The following is a 16,275-nucleotide window of genomic DNA, read 5'->3' as shown; positions in this document are numbered from 1 at the left end:
TTTCTATTTCTAATACTGATGAATGGAAACACTGAGAAATCTTGTTCACATAAATAAGCAAACAGAAATGAAAAGTGATTTGTTATAGTAGGGACACTCGATTCTTTGAATGTCTTCTGAACTAAATGCCAAAAATGAAAAAAAAAAAAAAGGAAAGGCAGAGGAACCAGAGAGCAAATTGTTAACATTCTTTGGATCATGGAGAAAGCACGGGGATTCCAGCAAAACATCTACTTTAGCTTAACTGACTATACCTCACTGACTCTGCTGAAGTCTTTGTGTGGATCAAAAAACCCGTAGAAATTCTTAAATAAAAGAAAATACCAGAAAACCTTACCAGTCTCATGGGAAACTTGTATGTGGGTCAGGAAACAATAGTTAGAACCTTACATGGAACAACGGACTAGTTCAGAATTGGGAAAGGAGTACATCAAGGCTGTATATTGTCACCCTGCTTATTTAACTTCTATGCTGAGTACATCATACGAAATGCTGGGCTGGATGAATCACAAGCTGGAACTGAGACTACCGGCAGAAATATCAATAACCTCAGATATGCAGATAATACCACTCTAATGGCAGAAAGCGAAGAGGAACTAAAGAGCCTCTTGATGAGGGTGAAAGAGGAAAGTGAAAAGATGGTTTGAAACTCAACATTCAAAAAAGATCATGGCATCTGATCCCATCACTTCAGGGCAAATAGAAGGGGAAAAAATAGAAGCAGTGACAGATTTTCTTTCCTTGGGCTCCAAAATCACCGCGGATGGTCACTGCAGCCACAAAATTAAAAGACACTTGCTCCTTGAGAGGAAAGCTGTGACAAACCTAGACAGCACATTTAGAAGCAGAAACCTCACTTTGCTGACAAAGGTCCATAGAGTCAAAGGTATGGTTTTTCCTGTAGTCATGTATGGATGTGAGAGCTGGACCATAAAGAAGGCTGAGTGCTGAAGAACTGATGCTTTCGAATTGCAGTGTTGGAGAAGAGTTAAGAGTCCCTTGGACTGCAAGGAGATCAACCCTGATTATTCACTGGAAGGACTGATGCCGAAGCTGAAGCTCCAATACTTTGGCCACCTGATGCGTAGAATCGACCCTCTGGAAGACCCTGATGCTGAGAAAAATTGAAGGCAAAAGGAGAAGGGGTTAGCAAAGGATGAGATGGTTGGACTGTACCATTGACTCAATGGACAAGAACTTGAGCAAGCTCCAGGAGACAATGGAGAAGAGAGGAGTCTGGTGTGCTGCAGTCCATGGGGCCGCAAAGAGTCAGAGGGGACTTAGCAACTGAACAACAACATGTGACTCGGGCCTCTTTTTCTTTCAAGTTTAAACTGTAATATATTTCACTTAATTTATTCCTTTCTTCATTATAAGTATATATTTCCTTGGGTCTGACTTTGGTCAAATGATTGATTATTCATATGATATGGGAGTTATTTCCCTAAATATCAGAAAGTTCACATTACATGTTATACTTTCAAGGACAATTTGTCTAGACTGGGTACCATAATTTCCCTAAGACTGGACATTCTGTTCCAGAGTCATAGGATCTATTTCTCACAACTTCCAATATCTTAGGTATATGAGTGATTTGAGAGGAAAAGGAATCAGTCAACCAAATACCTGAAAGGTGCTTAAAGGCAGATGTGATGAACACTACTATCAATGCCTTTCTAAAACCTTATTCCTCTAAAGGAATAAGCAAGCCAAACTTGGATGTGTAAGGAAAGGCGAGGTAATGGTGATTTAGGACAAAACTGGAATAAAATATGAACGGGTAGGAGAAAAGTATTTGTCCAGAGATAGGTAAGAGTATCTTTCCTTCAGAGAAATGAACCCAAGGACAGGATTTCTAGGGAGATGGCACGTACAGGTGCTTTGGTTGGGTCACTGTGCTAACTAGCCCTCTGCTCTCTAATGGCTGAGGGATAAGGACATGATTAAAATTTTTGTAGGGGAGATAGAAGGGCACCAGCACTGTATTTGGTTTAAAAAGAGTTCAATCTATGGTACTTTTGTTCCATTTTCTAAGCTTGTCAGTAATACTACAGCCTACTGTCTGGGTCTCTGCTGACACAACCAGAACAAGCAATGTGGAAATTATGTAGATAATTTAGGCAAGAAAAGCACTGACCAGATTTTCTTCTTTCAATCTTCAGAAGAATACACACTCTCCTAGAAGGCCATGTTTGCCCCCACAACATCATTCATCGGAATGATGCTGGACTTTTTCTCAGTATTACATTTGGAATTAACAGAAGCAGTGGCTGCATAAAATACATGCTACACACAAACTCTAAGATGGAACAAATGATGAGGATGCAAAGCAAACTTGCTGTTGTCTACTCTACATACTAAATAAATAAGTTCATGGCTCCTACTTTGATCTTTATAGTTAAAAATTGAATGAAAGTTAAATGCCTTGTAAACCTATTTTCTATATAACATTTGATTGCTTGTGATGTAAACTAATCCATCTTTAGGCTTTACTGGTAAAAAATACGGTTGTTAATTTGTACTCTGAGCTTGTAAAATTCACTGAAATGATGCATAGTATGATTTTTAGATGAATGATTTTCAACATGATTTGCAAAAAAAAAAAAGATCAATGTTCATCACCTTATGAGGATCACATAAGAGCATTGTAAGCCTTAATTCATATCACAAAAATGAATAAAAGAAACATAGCCAACAAATTTACTTTGAAGAAGGATAGACCGATGTGATGATTCCATGAAATTAAGAAGAAAACAGTAAACACCAGGTCTACATTTCCAGTTCTCTCTTAAAAAAAAGGGGTGGATAATTCAGACTTCAGTTGTCACTGATACAGTGCTTGACCAAGCTTTTGGCATTATCCTTGTTTTATATGCACACACAGAATAAAACCATGTGCCATCTGAGCAGGAAGAGAATCTTCATTCTTCATCCTGGTGACAGAGAACACACGTTTGAGAAAGCTTAATACTACATCCACCTGGATGTAATGTGGGGAGTCAGTCCATTCAGTAGTTTCTTATTTTTCAGATAATCGGGGCCTCACAAACTAAGCAGAAACAATATCCTGCATTAGTCTTTAAAAGAAGAGAAGAACTGGGGCAAAGGGGTTGGGGGTGGGGTGGGCAGAAAGGCTCCTATATGTTAAATAAAGCAATAAGCATTTACTCTGAGAAAGCAAGCAATAAATATTTGAGAATGAAGACTTCTCAAAATAAAGCCTGGTTGTACATGTTCACATTGGAAAGATCCATAGAGTTCTAATCCATTAGGGAAGAGGAATGAAAGTTAAGTTCAATCTCTTGCCCTCTACATCGAAACGTCAGTACTTACATCTTGTCTTGGCCGGCTCCAACTCTGAGAGTCAGTCTGGGGATAACGGGGCTTGGGGCTGGGACCACGGGCTCCACTTTGATCTGTTGAAAACAGTACATGAGAGTCAATTACACATTTCTCAACAGAAGTACCGCCTCCCTTTTCTCCTACTTCCTCATCCCCACAAACTTGATAGGCTTTTGAGTTTCAAGCATGGCTGAGGTGCCAGAGGTGACGCTAACTTGGGGCTCTTTAGTTTCCATTTCTCCAAGACTCAGGGTCATGAGAAATTCCCCCAATTTTAAACACTTTAAATATGGGAGCTATTTCTGTGTTTGCTTAGCTTTGATTAATTTCTCGGATTTTATTGTCAGAATTTTTAAACAAGAATTGTTGCTTCGGTCATTCAATGGAACATTTATGTGACTGCCAGACTTAATATATAATAGGAAAAAACTGCAGAAAGAGCTTCATTATAAGATAAAATTTATGGGTCTTGAAAAACATTAAACTCATCTTACGTTTATCACGCCTATAAGAAAACTGACACACCCAGTGTAATCACCGCACTGAACTGCTTCATTTTTTGGCTGCTAGTAGAAAAGTGACCTAAAATACTGTAAGAGACAAAACATATTTACTTAGGAAGGATTCATGGTGAAGGCAGTGACTGCTGAGTAAGTTCAAGACACCAGCTCAAATGGTTGAGCTAATAATCAGAAAGGGAACATACAAATTACCTATGATGTTGAAAGGGCTTCTTCACAATTTCTGACTTGAAGATCCTCTATAGTAAAATCAGTATTTTAAATGAACAAAATGAGAAAAAGCTCTGCAGTTCAAATTATCACCTACACCACAGTTGTTCAACAGGGTTTTCACTGGCATTCTTGGTGGGGTGGTTTGTTGTTGAGCAGATGTCCCAGGCACTGCCAGGTGTCAACATCCCTGGCTCCGCAGGAGGACGCTGCTAGTCACCGTGACAACTGGCCCAAACTTCTGATTTATGTATTTCAAGCTCAAGAGAAATTAAGAAAAGAAATTGTGCAGTGGTTCTAAAGGGGAATATATTGCCACTGGCCAAAAAGTTCATCATGGTTTTTTCCCTACGGTATTAAAGGAAAACCCAAAGGAACTTCTGGGTCAACCCAACAGTACTCACAGAAACAATATGTTGCACATTCATCAAATCTACCATGTTTTATATGTTTTAACCTGTCCCCTTCTTGAGTTTTGTTTGTTTTCTGTAAATCCGTGGTCCCATCAAGATCTATGACTTCGTTCACTCTCTTGAGCAGTGCATGACACACAGGAGGTACTCAACCAACATCTGTTGAATGAACCACTTATCCTTTGAGCATCCTCAACTCCTTGCCTCTCAGTCATTTCACCACTTGTCCAGGACCATTCTGAAATCATTCCCCAGAGCACTAATTCCCAAGAAAAAAATTAAAACTGCTCCAGCTTCTGCCATCAAAACTCCAATTTCATCTGTGCCTTTAAGACTGTCTGCCTATTTGGACTCTCTGCTAAACTAGGTAAGAGTGGAAACCATGCCTGCTCTGTGCATTGCTATTTCCCAGTGCCTGTTGTAGGGTCTGACACGTAAGTGCCTAAGATATATTTTAAGAATCGATTGGAAGCAATGATTTCAAACATTTACAGCGTTTAAGACCCATCCCATGATTTCCTTCCCCTTCTGCTCATCAAACCCCACAGGAAAAAATGCTGAAACCACTGGGCACAGCTCCTTCCACTCCCTACAAATGTCTGCACCCACAATTACACTAGAGTCCATCTCCTCCAGTCTGTGAAAGAAACTTCCTCCTTGTTTGTGGCATCTCCACCTTCTCGGTTCCATCATTTTCCTCCAGCTTTCTAATGTGCTCAACTCTCATTTAAAAAACTTACCTCCCCTTTACCCTCCAGTTGATGACCTCTCACACGTTCTAGTCTTTACTTTTCATCATCTCCATAAACTCACTCCTCACCCAACTTTCTGGCCCAACTAAAGCCACTCTTTCTAGACGCTCACTCTTCCCTACTGTTCCTGTCTATTCCTCCACTGAGATCTTCATCATGCTTCTTCCCTGACCCTAACAAAGTCCTCTTCGTTGCTCGCTGGGTCCTCTCCTCTTGCCACCCGACACGGACTTCACTCACATTCATGGATCAGTCTTAGAAGTTTTCAATATGTCAAGAATATAATGCTGTCTGCTGGGCATTTTCAACTAAATACTCTATAAAGATTTCACCACATCTAAATCTTATCAGTTTCCCCACAAAAACCTGCTCCTCTAAATGGTCTCACTTTTGCCCGATTCTTAATCCAGTAGTTTCCTTGAGGCTTCGGGGACCAAGGGTCACCGGGGTTGGGGCAGAGAGAGACCCACGGAAAAACCTCTGAATTCACTTTCTCTGATTCTTTGAACACAGAGGTCTATATCTAACACAAACCTGAGAACCAATGGTCTAGCCTCTTTTGTAAACTACTAAGGTTTCTATATTTTTCTCACCGTTCTGTGTTACCTCTGGGAAAATAAGTATGTCCCAAGCAAGCAAACAGTTTTAAAACACTTAAGCTTCCCAGGCATTACATCTGGCTCTTTTTCAGATGTTCTCATTCAGGTTCTTTAACAAACAGGTGGGGTGGGTGTCATGGTTTCCATTTTACAGACAGAATGATCATACGTGAAGCAACCGCTTTCCCTTTCTTTCTGTTTCCTTTTCCTTTTCCGCTTTAAGGTCACAAAAATGGCAAAACTTGTTTTTTTAATTCAGAGAATGAAAAATTATATAAAGTTCCTAAATTCCTTCAATTCTAAAATATTTTAGGGTCTCACACATACACTCATAAGTGATGCTAGTCTTAGAAGTAATATTCCATATTCCTTCAACCCACAATACTATTATTGAAACCCCTTAAGCTTTATTAAGAAAATAAAGCTGTTTGCCCTGTCTTTTAAAAAACCTTCTGTAGTATCATTATGCTTCTCACTTTACTCGGGTCCATTCCTATTACCACACTCACAATAATTCCAACTTACTTGCACAGCACTTCACCAAGTGTGTCCCATACACACAATCCCACGTGATCTCCATAACTCTCTAAGGTAAGTGTGGAAGGAATTATTATTCACGTGTAACTGACGGCTCAGAAAGATTGAGTGGTTTGGCCAGAGTTACAAAGTTAGTAAGCAAGCGACTGAAATTCAGTTCTTTGCCCCCAAACTCATCCTCTGTCTTACCACACTATTTGTGACTCTTTGCCACATAGTTTGGGTCTTTTTTTTCTGGCAATGCTGATATCCTACACAGAACTATTCAGTTTCTTTGTCAATGTCTTTTATGATGAGCAACACGTACTTGCGAGATGGCTAGGGTAGACTACAAAATACAGTTTTTTCTCCTACGGAAAACAAACCAGCTTATGTGGAAACTGAGAGGAATGTTGGCCTCACCTCCATTCAACTGAACTTGCTGGCTTTTTGAGGTTGTCCGCAATGATTTGGCAGGACAAAAAGAATCAAGGCATGGTCTTTTTACAACCTACTATTTTAAAAAATTAAATGATACAATATGTAAAAGCAAAAGGAAACAAAAATGCAGAGCTATTTTAAGAGTCAGATTAAAAATGGTATAAATGTGCCCTGAGGACAAGAGATATTTAGTAAAATTGCTGAATTAATGAACGACTCAGAACCTGTTACCTCGGCTCAAAGTTTTCCCTGTAATCAGGGTGACTACCCCATCCAGAAAGAGCTTTGACAGTGAAAGCAGGAGCTGTTATTTACACCATGTAACAGGTGTAAACTGGATTGTCCCAGGCAAGCCAGGACATATGGCAACCCTACTGAAAAACTGCTAAATACTTTCATTTCATTTTTAAAGCAGATTTAACTGAAAGATAAAATTCAAGCAAGCATAGAAAAAGACTAGTAAGGATGCTAACAATGTCGATAGGGAAAGTACACTTTCTAAATAAAAATTTCTCTCCAGACTTTTGTTCACACTGACTTTATCTGAGCAGCCGTCCAGATAAAAACACAGGGACGTTTCCTACAATCATGCAGTGACTTCTCATGTGCCCATCCCGTGGCAATCAACACACTGGATGACAATGGCTTCGATTTCTTGAACAGTAAGACTGACACCATCTTTTAATGGCACGAAGCCAAAATCCAGGGGAAAGAGGAGCTTGTAAGGGTTAAAATAAAAGAAGAGTACTTTAGAGTGATGCTGAGAATTGGGGCGCGTGGAAGAGCATTTACAGTGGATTACTAAGCTTCCCAATTCACTAAAGAAGCAAAGTCCAGTAATATAAGACTCCTTTGTAGCTAACTAAAAATACATTGTCAGTGGATTTGTCCAGTTTTATGTATAAGCAATACTTCTTTCACCTGAACTAATACTAGTAGTCATATAAGCCCCTTATTGCCATGTGCTGCATTTTTTTTGCTAATCTTCAAGGATTTAGCTTCTTTGCCACATACCTCAGGGCACCAACTGATAAAGCTCTAACTCTCCATTTTTCCAGGACACCAGCAGTGCGGCCTTGCAAAAAATGAAAATCGCTCAAGAGATTTAAAGGGGAAATTTATTTTTAAAATCCTGACTTGAAGCAAAGAGGTGGATTTTTAAAAAGCTTATCTATAAAGAATCAGTTTAAATTTAAATTCTATCTTGGAACTCTTTCATGCATTCCAGCTTTAAAGTTTATCTTCTGACAGGGACTTTCTGCAAAGGTAATGGGCAGCTTTGTCAATATAATCTGGCCAAGTTTTTACTTTCTATTTTTTTAATGTTAAACTTCTTTCATTAAACACACACACACACCCCTATATATGTGTGCCACTGGCAGCAAGTTCAGCCAGCACTGGTTCAGATACCTATCTATGCTAATATATCAGAAAAACACCCCGAAATAGTATTGGTGGAAAGCTGAATTTAATAACCTTAAATTTTAGATGCTCAACTATGTCAACTGGTAACCACTCTGCTGTCTTTCTTAACAATGAAGGTCTCTACATTATTTCCATTCAGAAACATAGTCTAGCTAACACTGATAAACTGTTTAAAATATTAAACAGATGGTCAGAAGATTTACGGTTGTGGTCAGGTATATAACAAGTGGGATCCAGTGGGGACAGTGAAACAGGATTCGGGCTCTCAGTAAGAGTTCAGTTCGTGCCTCTGTAGCCTTGGGCACGGGCTTGAGGAAGTGTCTATAAACTCAAACAAACTCATTTAACATGAAGTTACTAGTTTCTTCATGGAACAGACAGTTATAAGAAAAGGAAGGGAATATGCCCCCCTTCTTACTGAGGTTAGAGTTTATTTACTGAAAGCCTCTCATTTCACTAGTCCATCATGAAAGCTGATGAGAACATGATGGAAATGAGTCAACAGTACACTTACAACAGAAAGGAAAGACGCCGGGGACCTTTTGTCAAGAGGCGCGAGCGGGGGAGACCACTCTTCAACCCCACTTAGTCTTGGATGTGCGCACAAGTAAGACGACCAGAGTAAAGCGAGGCACAGCAGGCTGCCCCAAGCGAATGTGGTGAGCAGAGTGACTGCCACCCAAGGTGCCCAGGCACCCGAGCTCACAGGCTGGAAAGGTCAGGGTGGGAACTCGGGCTTACCTCCAAAGACAGCAACGTTTATTAATTTTAAAGCCCTGATGGGCTGATTTTGATAAGTTTTTATCTTTAAAAACGGCTCCATAACCATCAAAACTGATACAAGGACCTGATTACCTCTGTTAGGTGAAATCTGTGTGGCTTGTATCTGAGCCTCCAACCATGATGGCTTGAGGGACCGGTCCTCCCCAAAGGCAGGGGTCGTTTTACCAGCTGACCTGATGCGCTCTACTCAAGTCACAGTGGCCACTGAAACCCCTACCATAGACTTTCCAGGCCTGAGATGGTGATGAAAGCAACTGTGCTCTTGATTTGCTAAGGGCTCCTCTGCCAAGTTACCACGTACCTAATGGACAGGCGGCTAACTGCTGTAAACATTTCAAAATGGGAAGTCAAGTTTGTGTGTAAAGGACCTGGTTCTTGCTGGCTGTGACCTCAATCCTGGACAAGTCACTCAGGCTGTTTCTCATCCATAAACATAAACATCCATAAACATGAGACATGTTTATATCTCATCCATAAATATTGATAACAATACCCACCAGACCCATGTCACATGGGTGTCAGGGGAGAAACTAAGGCACGTGGAAGTGTTTTAAAATCTTCCAGGTACCACGGGAAAATAATGCAACAATAAAGCGATTTATTGTCCATTTCAAAAATGGACAAAAAGAAGAGTTGGATTTCTGTGTCTTGTTAACCTGCTGATGTTGTTATTAATTTTAGAATTTTCACTCTACTTCTTTCTATTTTAGAATAATAGCCAAGGGGAACAGAGAACGAATAAAGCTAGGCAGGAAAATGTGAGATTATCCTGGTTAGCTCATCAGCTAAACTAATTTTCCCAGTTAGGTCTGAAATGAAAATCAGTGCAAAAGTATGGCTTATGGAGCTGCTGTAGGTCAAATACAGTATACTTTACCATGTGGGAAATATTACTGGGTACAATTTTGTAGCCAGCCTCAAAGAGGGATGCTCCCAGAGGGTAGGGAGAGGATCTCTGAGGGTCTGCATGTATGGCAGCAGGAATACTTGGACACTTTTTAACAAAGTTTAACAGAAATTGTCTAATCAACCAGTCAACCACTGTAATCCAAAGAATAGTAGGGTGACAGCAAAGCTATCAAGGCAGAGGTCACACCCTGTGCCACAGGGCTCGAGGGCCTTCCCACTACAAACTGCAGGATGTATGGACACATCGGTTTCTTAGACTGTGTTCTATGGAAGCCTGAGCTACTTACATGGAAAATATTCAGCATTAGTTTCTCCCCACTAACCAGGCTATCAGATGAGCCAGATACTCAAGAGACATGTCCTCATCTTATTAAAGCAGAAAACAGAAGGATAAGACATGTTACAGAAAGTAGAAGACAGGCATGACCTTAAATACTTGCAAAACGGCTCACCAACCAGGGAGCCGCATCAGGGAGCGAGGGCCCGTGGGCCTTGCTGTCCTCTTAGGAGGGCAGGGCCATGGTTTCGCCTGCTCTGAGAAAACTAGGTCCCGCTTTTTCCAGGTATCTATTAGTTGGGTACAGATCGGTATGCAGCAGACTTGATAATTTAAAAAAAAAAAATACTATTTACAATGGAAAAGATCACGGATCTTTTTAAACTAGCCAGAGATTAGTGTGGCTAACAGATATGATGCCCTGTGGATTGGATTCCTCTCAGGCTATGAATTTTGAACGTTTTCTGGTGTATGTGGGGGCAGGGCAGGGGAGGGGGGAGGCTGATGACAGGTTTATGGGTTTAAGAATTAAAATTAAATTTTGTAAACACATTACAGACCAGCTTCCAGGTCAGCCGTGGGTGATTCACATCCGGAACGCACCGACCGCTGCTGGCCCTACCTGCACTTTCCACCAGGACAGGGTTTAGACAGGGCCCCGAGGCAGAGCGCTTACCTTCTCATGCCTGTGTCTCTCCTTCTCCCTCTTCTCACGCTCGCGCTTCTCTTTCTCCCTCTCCTTTTCCTTCTTCTCTTTCTCCTTTTCCTTCTCTTTCTTTTTCTTCTTCTCCTTTTTGTCCTTCTTCCTCTCTTTCTCCTTGGGCTTCTCCTTCTCCTCAAAGAGCTTCTCGGGGAGCACGGGCGTCAGGGAGGGCAGCACGGCCGTGATGCGCATGGTGGCCGAGGGGCTGAACAGGGGCAGCGCCATGTCCTTGGGGGGCAGGACCAGCGGGGCCGGGACGGCCTTCAGCTTCTCCTCGCGGCCCTTCTCTTTCACTTTCTCTTTGTCCCGCTTCTCTTTGTCCTTTTTGCCCTTTTCTCGGTCTTTTTTCTTGTCTTTGTGCTTCTCCTTTTCCTTCCTCACAATCCCATCTTTCAACCTGGCTTTTGGATCCACATCTTCGAACTCTTTTATCTTAAACTTGTAGGGATCGGCCTCTTCGTCTTTGAGGAAGTCCTTCCAGGGATACTTGGCTTCCTTGCTGGCCTCCCTGTCTTTCTCCTTCTCCTTCCCTTTCTCCTTCTCTTTGCTTTTCTCCTTGCTTTTGTCCCGGTCCCTCTCCTTATCTCGCTGCTTCTCTTTCTTCTTCATCTTCGTCTTCAGCTCCTTTTTCAACTTCTTTTTGACGTCCAAGGAGGCTGGCGGTTTGGGTTTCTCCTCATACACCTTGTGCGAGGGCTCAGGGGTGGGAGGAGAGACCGAAGGGGAGGAAATGTAAGGGAAGCTGGGGGGCATGCTGGGAGGGGTCCCCATCTTGGCCTTCCGAACCACCTCGTCGATGGATGCGTCCATTGTCCACGAATTGTCCGAACTTGAAGTTCCGCCTGACAGAGGCAGAGGGGTGGACCCGGACTTGGGGAAATTATTGGAGGAGGTGGAGGCTTTGGGGGTAGCAGATTCTGAACCTGAAATTCTCTTAGGGCTGGTAAAAATGTCTCCTTCTGATTCGGACCCAGAAGAGAACTCGAAAGGATCGGGCTCGCGTTCCGCACACGCCCGTGCGATCACAGCATCAATGGAGTCGTCGATGGTCTTGTCGGTGACGACAGCCTTTCTGAGCTGACTCTCACTGTTCAGTCTCCCAGCGTCAGGCAGTGTCGGTACCTGCCTCACCTGAACCGTCTCTTTACTGATTCTCTCACTTATTGTGGCTGAAGGAGTCCTGTTGGGTGTGTCAGGTCTGACAGGTACTTGGGGAATGTGAGTCATGACCTTGGGGCTTTTGGGGCTCTTGGGGCTCTTGGAACGTCCAGGAGATTTCTTTTCTTTGGATATGGTTTTTGGAGACCGAATAGGACTTCCGACCATGGCTGGTGACGGAATCATTTTGGGTGATTTCGTCTTCTGTCCTGGAGAACTGGTTTTAGTCTTTGTTTTGGGTGTAAATGACTTTGCTTCCAATGGTTTTGCAGTTGGCATCTGTGATTTTGCCACTGGAGCTAACATTGGCGGCTCCGGTGATGGAGGAGCTGGGTCTGTGCTGTCCTGGGTGTGGACGGGGGACAGCATGGGAGGGATCTTCTGGGGGTTCAGCGAGCTGAGCGGCTCTCGAGCCTCCAGTAATACCACGTCCAGGGCGTCCCCCTTGGCGCTCAGCAGGCGTGGCCGCTTCATCGCGGGCATTTCTTCAGCTTCCGGACTGTCCAGAGGTCTCTTACCCAAGAAGTTCTCATCATTAATAATCTCCTCCTCCTCCAGCTCGTCGTCTTCTTCCAGGGGAACCTGCATGGCTTCTGCTGACGTGCCTCCATCTGTGGGCACCTGCTCCTCTTCTTCTTCTGGGGAAGGAAGAAAAAAGAAGCGTTATTAGCATATATATATTAAAAAAATACCCTAAGGGGAAAAAGAAAAACAATGCTTCAAACATGATTTCTAGGAAAGAAAGGAAATTATTGACAGTTGTTAGAGAGTAGAGCAGTTAAGTTTTCTAGGACTTTCCAAACACGTATGCCGTCTTTGTTTGAGGAATGGCAACCAGCGACAGGAGACATACAAACTGTTTTCCCCTTGAGCAACGTGGCCCTAAATGCAGGATCTGAAGTCTGCTAAAGATTTCTTGTTTGCCCTCTGCTTCCTTAATTCTTTTCCTAACTTGACTAAATTCTGCCTTTCTCTTTTTCTCTTCCTCTTGTGTACACACACACACACATACCCTTCTAAAAACCAAGAGATAGGTTAGCATGTAAACTACTAACCTCAGAAATGACAGAAAAGAATACTTTTTAATAGTTCATATGCTACTTCTTCCTCCCGTCTGCTGACTTGAGGACAGCCACTTTGAGAAGTAGTGTGGTGACATGGAAGACACTTGGCTTGGCCTTAGAGATGCGGTGTTTCCACAGGCGTTCAGGCATCGCAGAGCAATGGGCCCAAGGCAGTCTCTCAACCTCCTGGAGGCTGTTTTCTGACCTCTCAACAGGGGCTAATGTTACCTGCCCTGCCAACCTGACCAAGTTGTTGTGGGGTCAGATTCTTTCCTTCTGCACGTATTAACTAAGCAGCTACCATGCACGATGATAAAGGCTGAAAGGGCTGCTGGAGGGTCAGGAATAAACCGCGACCTAAAAGACCTGACAGCTCAGCAGGAGACACCGTGTCGGTGGACCGCATGTAGAAAGTGATCAGGACCATAAGACAAAGCCTCACAGCAGCTCAAATGAGAAACAGACTGCCTCCGTGTCAAAGACCTGGGAAAGACCTGAAGAATGAGGTAGTGTTTTGGGTATTTGGAGACTGGGAATGGAGAAGTACAGGATGAAGGAACAGATGACAGAGATGGAGGGGGCCACAATGAAATTGTATAAGAACCTCAGAAAGTATTAGAAAAATCTATGATGGCTGCTTACATTTAAGTGAAAAAAATTTTACCATAATGCTTGATTCAAAGTGGGTCCCCACAAGCTAGAGAGGATCATTCCAGTTCTGTTATTTTATTTTTAATGTTTAATTTTCATTTTTTTATTTCAAGTCTCCAATAACTTGTATGCATCTAGAAGCTTTATGTGGTTTAGAGGAATATAAATGAATTACAAAAATACTTAAAAACACAAATGCTTCTTTTTATTAACTTACAAATATTTTATGCTTAAAGATTTTATAAGAAAGCGTCAATGGTGGCATCAAAATTAATCAAAATGGAAGAGGGCATTTTGCTGGAAGAGAAAGACGTAAGCTTTAATAAGAAAGGGAAAAGTGTGAAAATATTTATAACAGTGTTCTGAATTAGAAACAGATACATAACAGAGAGTGTGACTGCATGCAAGGCATAAAGCATATCAATGAATGAATACCTGTAAAACCGTCACCCCTAGCAGCGCCACCGAGACACCCCTTGGTTACTTCCTGATGGATGCTCTCCCCTCTCCACTCCACCCTATTCCAGGTAACTCCTCTTCTTATTATCCTTCCCTGTTTCCTGTACAGTTTTACTACATTTGTATGCAATGACTTGTTTTTGAACTTTATATAAGTGGTATCATACTGTAATATCTTACAGCTTTTTCCCCCCTAACATTATGTTTCTGGGCATCTCCTGTGTCCATGCAGGTAGCTGCTTTTTTTTTCCCCCTAACATTATGTTTCTGGGCATCTCCTGTGTCCATGCAGGTAGCTGCTTTTTCCCCCCCCAACATTATGTTTCTGGGCATCTCCTATGTCCATGCAGGTAGCTGCAGTCAGTTCATTTTCACTGCTGTAAAAATGTACCATGCTTATTTACCCATTCTCCAGGTACTGAAAGTTCTCCACTTGAGCAAATATATTTTATTTTTAAAATATTACAATGTGCGAACAAATGAATATAACTGATCTAGCTTATGCTTGTTCAAACACAGACTTAATTGATGATTCTGCATAATAAGTGTCTGGTTTTCTATTACATGAGTTAGTTTAATTCTGTGGTCTAAGAGTTTGGAATAAGATAAATATGTAATCGCTACTGAATGGTTTATTCTCTGCTGTTGCTGCTGCTAAGTCACTTCAGTCGTGTCCGACTCTGTGTGATCCCATAGACGGCAGCCCACCAGACTCCCCCTGTCCCTGGGATTCTCCAGGCAAGAACACTGGAGTGGGTTGCCATTTCCTTCTCCAATGCATGAAAGTGAAAAGTGAAAGTGAAGTTGCTCAGTCATGTCCGACTCTTAGCAACCCCATGGACTACAGCCTACCAGGCTCCTCCATCCATGGGATTTTCCAGGCAAGAGCACTGGAGTGGGTGCCATTGCCTTTTCCGGTTTATTCTCTACTGTCACCCAAACCCCCTCTTGCAAGTTAATTTCAGCTTGATTACAGGTGAATGGCAATGAAGTACTCATTGTGTGTATGTATATAATGAGCATAATTCACAAAAAATCTTGAAAATACCCTAAAAGTGGTTTTTAGCATTTTCCTATACTTATACATGAAAACAGCTTTATTATAAAATAGCAGATAATTCAGTTAACAGAAGTTTAATATTACAAGATACCTGATCTTTTGACATGTTATTACACAAAGGTATAAAAAATAGTATAAAAAATTTTAGTCACAAATCTTTCTAATTTAACACAAATATAGATACAAGAACAGAACCTATGCTCCGAAGTCAAACAGGTGATGTTACTTGATATGAGAAGTATTTTAAAGATTTTTTTATTTCCAGAGAACTAAGAACTCACTTTCTACTGTTTAAAAATGTTTAAACTAGAGGGAAAGACTCTTCCATATCCATGTGACAAACAAATATTGGGGGGGAAAAATAGTTCAAGGAAAACTGCTGTGACATTTAAAATAAGTTCTTTTTGACTTCTCAGTGCTTCAGGTCCTTGATCCAGAAGATAGGGATACCCTAGTATTGCTTATCTTGTGAGGACTGTGAAAAGTAATTGCTAATGAGCGTTGGTTAAGTATTCAAACCACTAAATAATAACAATGAACAATAATAGAGATATACCTTTTAAAATTGACTTTATAATCCTTTTTGAGAAGATTAAAAAAAAAAAAAAAACCAACTCTCCTCACTATAATCTAAGACCACATAACAGGGCAAGTCCAGAGCTAGCATCTACAGGTCAAGTGGACAATCACTGCAGTCATCTGCCCTGATAACTCTATCCTGCAGTGAGAGCGGTCTGGAGCTGTTGGGGAGACTCTGGAAGGATAACAGAAATTTTACTCAAGGAGGCTAGTTCTGCGGAAGTGTTATGGTCATGCTGCCAAAGGTAGGGTTAGGAATTATTTACAAAACTGGTTTCCCTTCCTGCTTATGCTAAGATTTGGCTAAAGGTAACAATGATGACTTTTGATCTGATTATTCTTTGTGAGAGGGTTTACTCAAAATGCTGATATGTGTTATAATTGACTACTAGCACTGTCATTCATCAAAGACT

At 41.6% G+C, this 16,275-nt stretch overlaps 1 protein-coding gene across 3 annotated transcripts in view; it reads right to left on the bottom strand.

Annotated features, from left to right (window-relative positions):
- TAF3 (TATA-box binding protein associated factor 3) overlaps positions 1-16,275 on the bottom strand; it is a 119,808-nt gene that overhangs the window by 22,070 nt on the left and 81,463 nt on the right. For all 3 annotated transcript variants that reach the window (XM_004014182.6, XM_042230446.2, XM_012188167.5), the window contains 2 exons: positions 10,865-12,687; positions 3,334-3,416 (listed from right to left, as the gene is read on the bottom strand). In XM_004014182.6, the coding sequence (XP_004014231.1) occupies positions 3,334-3,416; positions 10,865-12,687 (1,906 nt within the window). The remainder of the gene's footprint in view (positions 1-3,333; positions 3,417-10,864; positions 12,688-16,275) is intronic.

Source organism: Ovis aries, chromosome 13 (assembly GCF_016772045.2).
Source record: "Ovis aries strain OAR_USU_Benz2616 breed Rambouillet chromosome 13, ARS-UI_Ramb_v3.0, whole genome shotgun sequence".
NCBI classification, from domain to species: domain Eukaryota; kingdom Metazoa; phylum Chordata; class Mammalia; order Artiodactyla; family Bovidae; genus Ovis; species Ovis aries.
This window is presented reverse-complemented; position numbering and strand designations above follow the sequence as displayed.